General features: G+C 37.9%; 1 protein-coding gene across 1 annotated transcript in view; it reads left to right on the forward strand.

Moving 5' to 3' along the window:
• The window catches only part of rsrc1 (arginine/serine-rich coiled-coil 1), a 135,951-nt gene that overhangs the window by 62,658 nt on the left and 67,293 nt on the right, over positions 1-6,000 (forward strand). Inside the window, exon 6 of the mRNA XM_046877131.1 lies at positions 1,409-1,460. Coding sequence (XP_046733087.1) covers positions 1,409-1,460 — 52 coding nt within the window. The remainder of the gene's footprint in view (positions 1-1,408; positions 1,461-6,000) is intronic.

Genomic DNA, 6,000 nt, shown 5'->3' on the forward strand with positions numbered 1-6,000 from the left:
TTTTCTTTCATTCATTCCATGCTTTTTTTTTTTTCTTTTCAGTGGGTCGGAGGGAGGGAGGGAGGGAGGGAGATCTCTTTTGTAAATACGAACTGTCTTATATGGCTTGACAGAGGCCTGGGGGGCACGGTAAACAAATGCAAACATAATTATGGAGGAAATTTCATAATAAACTGTAACTAAGATGATTGCCATGCCTGCTGTTATCCATCCACTTAAGACCCTGATTTTATTTTTTATTTATTTCTTTTTTTCCCCCCGCTTAACTTGCTATTGCACCAAGACGGAGTGTTTCTGTAATCACAGTTGCATGAATAGGGGAAAAAAAAAAAGAGGCTGAAAGCAGAATAAGAGAAAAGATTGATATAGTGTAGGTTGTCTTTAACTTGAGCTCCTTCTCCCCCTTGTACCCTGTTGCCCCCCGCACCACCACAAATACACCCTCGCACACACATACAACCCCTGCTGTTATGATTGATAAATTCATCTCAAATGCTCCCAATGTATTTGATACCCTTCTCAAGGATACAACACTTAAAAAAAAAAAATACAAAATATACAAAAAAAAAAGAATCAGCCTCTCGCAAGATCTTGGAGAAGCGTGAGGTTCTTTTTTCGGGGGAGGATTTTTTCTTTTTTTTTTTTTTTTGATCTAAAAGCGACCGAGATTTGAAAGAAGATCTAGATGTGTTTGTCATCTAAGACAGTGCAGAGTGACAGTTTTACATTAAAGCGGGTCATTATATTTCCCCGCCACCACCCGAGCTGACATTTTTACAAAGTGACAACTTTTACAGTTTGATAAATCCGATTTCTGCTGAATAATGTGCGTCACAGCTGTCACCGAGGCCCGGCGAGCGGCAACAACACTCGCAGGCTCCACATTCAAATTTCATCCTATTAGCATTTAATTTCTCTGTAATCCCACACACCCTGCACCACACACACACACACACACACACTTACACTCGCACACGCACTACTAAATGCAATCTATACCCCCTTTATAACTTCTTTATCATACAATCCGTCTTTCTTGACAATTAAGAGCAGCAAATCTAATCGCAGGATATTGGAATTACACCCTGCTTCTTTGACTGGTGTCACAAACACGAGTTCCGACTTCCAAGGCGGCTGTCAAAATCTTCCCCGCACACACCCGCACCAGCTTTTGCAGCGATTCTAATCTTTCTCATAAATGTAATGCCTGTATCATTATTCTCTGAATTTCTTCCAAAGTTTGGTGGCTTTCGTTACACACTTTCTTAAAGAAACACTATATTCCATTATACATCCAAGATGCATGGTGTGTGTGTGTGTGTGTGTGTGTGTGTGTGTGTGTGTGTGTGTGTGTGTGTGTGTGTAGACGTTTGTAATTTGAATGACCGGTGTGTTTTTGCGCTTTCAGACAGCAGCTGAACAGGCCAAGGCTCGACTCCAGCTAGTGCTCCAGGCCGCAGGTCAGTCGCCGCTCACGCATTCATAAAGTGTGTTTTCAAGACTGTTTCACCAATTCACCAGCATTTCCACATTCATGTTCTGGGGCTTCAGTAATGCCGGTCCTCAGTTTTTTTTTTTGTGTTTCAGCCACAATTTTTTTTTGCACCAATGGTCAAATGGCTGTGAGTTATTTTTTACTGTTATATTATCTAAGACGTCTGGGTTTTAGGAGATAAACGTTCATGGCGCATAGAATACAACTACAGACAAGGCTGAAGTCCACAGCAACATCAGCTAGTAGAGAGATTTTATATTTCCAAACCATTGAATATAGATGACACAAGGCAAAAAAAAGAGCAAAGTATGGTGCATATCATTATAAAAAAAAAACAAAAAAAGGTGTAATCTGGTTTGTCGGTCATGTGGTTATTCAAGTGAAACTGTTTGACAATGTTTTTTTGCGCTTTAATATAATATAGATGAGTAAATCTACCAAAAATCATTTAAAGCATAAAAATAACAACGAACGTGAAAAATTTGAACAACTGGAAGGTTTATTTTTAGGGAGAAGCTGTTATAAAGTATTAAATTAATGTTCGTCTAGTTTGTGTTTATTTTATTTGTTTTTGAGAGATAAAAATAAAATCTAATAAAAAAAATCTACTAGATACATGACAATTTTGCCAAAAAAAAAAACCAATTTGTCTGTCTGTTCTTACTTTATTATATTTTATAGTGTATGTATTTTATATTTACAATATACTTTTTTTTCTTCTCTTGCTAAGCAATCAGCATTTTCACAACACGTCTCTTTTAGTGCAACAAGATAGTGTGTTATAGTCCTGCACAATCGCAGACCCACAGCTCTGTCTGTCTGACTGTCTGTCTGCCTGTCTGTCTGTATGACTGCCCTTTAACTTGTTCTTCAGGATCTAGGTGCGATGAGTTCATTCAAATTCTTTATACTGTGAATTCAGTTTATATGAGTAAATGCCAGTATGTGAGATGCTCTCAGTGGTGCAGACTGGAACATATGGGACTAGTGGCTAAAGTGTGGGTGTGATAAGAGCAGATTTTGAATTTAGATTAAAATTTTTACAGTTATTTAAGTATGCTCTATGGAATTATTATTATTTTATTATTATAACCTCCACTTTTCTGTGAAGATGTTCCACTAGATTTTGGAGTGTGTTTGTGGGGACTTGTGCTGGACAGGTCAGGTACAGATGCAGGGTGAAGAGGCCTGGGGTGCAGTTAGCGTTCCAGTTCATAGATTTAGAGCTCTATTATCATAGATTTTTCACACCAACTCATGTGAACCATATGATGAACACTCAAGTTTGGGATTGGGGGGTCCATTCCATTTCCCCCCCGCACATGTCTGCAGTGTGTATATCTGGTCCTGTGCTTTCTTTCAGCCATGATCAGAGACAGCGAGTCATATTTCATCCTGCAACAGAAAGGAAAAGTCATCTTTCATTATTTGAGTTGTATATATTCTGCCTTGTACTATTTGAGCACTTTGATTACGAACCAGATGTGACGGCTTGTTATTGCATTTTAAAGTGCCGTGTGTGTGTGTGTGCGCGTTCGTGTGTTTGTGCGCGTGCACCGAAGCCCAGCTGACGTTTTGTACAGGAAACATATTAAAGGTACCCCGAGTCATACATCATCTGTGAGACTCCCACCCATGAGCATATCCTAAACAGAGACACACGCACACACATACACATACACACACACACACACACACACACACACACATGCGTGTTTCTCTTTTTTGCAGGGTTAATGACTTTGGCAAAATATTTAGGATCAATTATCTTTTTTTTTTTTCCTTCAAAATAATGAAATGTCGAAAAGATTCAAAGCAGTTTTGACTCAGCAATTTTTACACTCAGGTAAATGTTTTGTAGTGAGAGTGTGTGTGTATGGCAGTGTTTTGACTTGCATGTTATGTAGTGAGCATCTGTGTGGTAACTTGCGAAAACAGTACACAGAGCTGAAATTCACTACAAAAGTTTTTGGACACACTAAAGATAAGATCTATCTATGCTTTCTGAACATCACATTTTAAATTTAATTCCAATAGATTTTGAAGTTCGGAGGCCACTCAAGATGTAAAGCACATCTTCCTGGCTTTGTGCATTGTCATGCTGGAACTGGAACAGCTTTGGGTCTTGTAGTTTAAGTGAAGGGACAATTCAGTCATCCAATACAAATGTGTGTTTACAAATGTGTGGTAACATTTTGTGGATGAACCACACATGGCTGTAAATAGTCAGGTGTCCCAATACTTTTGTCCAAATAGCGCATCTTTCTATCATTTAGTCCTTTATCTTATATTGACTACAAATAGGGTAAATGAGGGACAGTTTTATGGCTGCTATCAATCAGGTCGCAATATTGTGATTTTATTAAGCTGTTTGTTGATCTTTTCAGGATTTCAGTCTGGGTATAAAGCGTTTTTTATATTTTTATTTTATATTTGTTTATGCTTGCAAATGACATTGATCGAAGTTGGTTATAGTCAAAATCCTTATAATTTATTTTCTTTCTAATATAATAAAATAATGAGTGAATTTGTTTTCCATAAGAAAACAAGTTTCAATTTAATTTAATTTTTATTTTTATTTTATGTTGTAATAAAAACATTTCAATAAAGGCAGATTTTATATCCTTCATAAAGTTTTCAGATTCAGTTTTATTACTTTACTCAATATTGTGGAATTTCTGAATGCACAAAAATCTCGAAACGCAGAGGTTAATTTACTTTTTTTTTTTTTTTTTCTTTTTTTTTTTTCTTCCAGATGTTACCACATCATTTTTGTATTGTATACAGTTTTGGCCAAATGCAAACTGTCCTTATACAGTACCTAAAGCTAAAAGTACATTAAAGTGACCACCAAACTCAAATCTGAATTGAATGCTTATCTATTGACTTTAGTTTGAGTTCTCTTTTTTTGTTTTGTTTTTTGTCCCAGAACAGGACAGACCACTCTTATATTTCTGTCTCTGACATTTTCACATAAGAAATAAAACAAATCTTTTCGAGTAAACTGAAATCAGACCTCGCAAGTTTTTCATTTCCACTCAGATTAAGCCGACTCGTTTCTATCGGAGTACAAACCCCCCAACCCCCCCAACGCTTCGTTTAAGTGAAATGTGATCGTCTGCCTAACCTGTGATTAGTAGTCACCACAGTGAGTGTGTTATCCTGCTCTCTGTAGCCTGTGTCGCTTTTATTAAAAGGGCTCTGCGCTTTGTTCGCCACTCGCAGTGTCATTATTCCGGCTCCCCAGCTCCCCCGATGCTACTAACGTCCTCGTAACGAGAATGGCCCATCATAAAAATGAAAAAGTCCGGGGTTTGAGTGGCAAAAAAAAAGCCGCCCTCAGATGGCCAGATGTACAAGTATTAAAAGCAGTGCTGTCTCTGGATATCCTCTCTCTCAGAGCTTTTATGGGCCAAAGAGGGAGGTCAGTCTGCAGACGGCCAGACAGATTTGAGCAATGCACAATTTTTCACACACACACACACACACACACACATTCCGCTTTAAGTGTTGTGACTTTTTCGATGATTTAAAGACTTCATCTCACTCGGGTTGCTTTTCTCATTCTGTCAGTCTCATGTTCCTCTGCACTGAAGCCATTTAACCTTTTATTCCATACAATATATGAACAAAAGTATTGGGACACCTGACTTTTCCAGCCGTATGCGGTTCTTCCTCAAAACTGTTACCACAAAGTCGGAGGCACACAATTGTATAGGACGTCCATTTGAACCAGGAGACCCAAACTTGATCCAGCAGTGGACATTAGTGCGCCTGTGCACTAATAGAGCTTCATGAAGACATGCTTTCCATGAGTGGAAGATCTTGAGTGGCCTGCTATAGAGCTCTGACCTCTAATCTTTATCTAATACCACTAGGATGAATTGGAATGCTGACTGCACCCCGGCCCTCTTCACCTCACCTACATCAGTACCTGCCTCTACTAACACCCTTGTACTTTAGAAACTCTCACAGAGGTTATTATAACAGCAAAATGAGTACTAAATATGAAATAGGATGTTCAAAAAGCACATACGAATCTTATGTTAGGGCGTCCACAAACTTTTGTCCATATACAGTAATCCGTCGCTTTACCACGGTTCGAATCTGGCGTCCACAGTTTATCTCAGAATCGCATTTGCCACATAACTCATTTGTTTGCCCGTTGCACCATAGACCAAAAAACGTATAGGGAATTGTTTTTATGGAGTTTTATGATGAAATATTGAAATTCATTCATAAAAATATCATTATTAATTATAAAATGAAGTAAATTGATAATACAGTACAGTACTGTATACATAAAATAGCATTTTTGAGGTGGCGTCCGTTTATCGCTTTTTTGCTTATCGCAGGCGCTTTTGGAACGTAACCACCGTGCTAAATTAGGGATTACTGTAGTGTACATTACATCACAGGAAACTATTGTGCATTCTTTTAAAAATGATCAATTGTGTCTTTTGTTTTTAATTTGTTCTCTAAAAATGTGTGTTTTTTAGAATTTT

This window comes from Silurus meridionalis, chromosome 20 (assembly GCF_014805685.1).
Source record: "Silurus meridionalis isolate SWU-2019-XX chromosome 20, ASM1480568v1, whole genome shotgun sequence".
Taxonomy (NCBI): Eukaryota; Metazoa; Chordata; class Actinopteri; order Siluriformes; family Siluridae; genus Silurus; species Silurus meridionalis.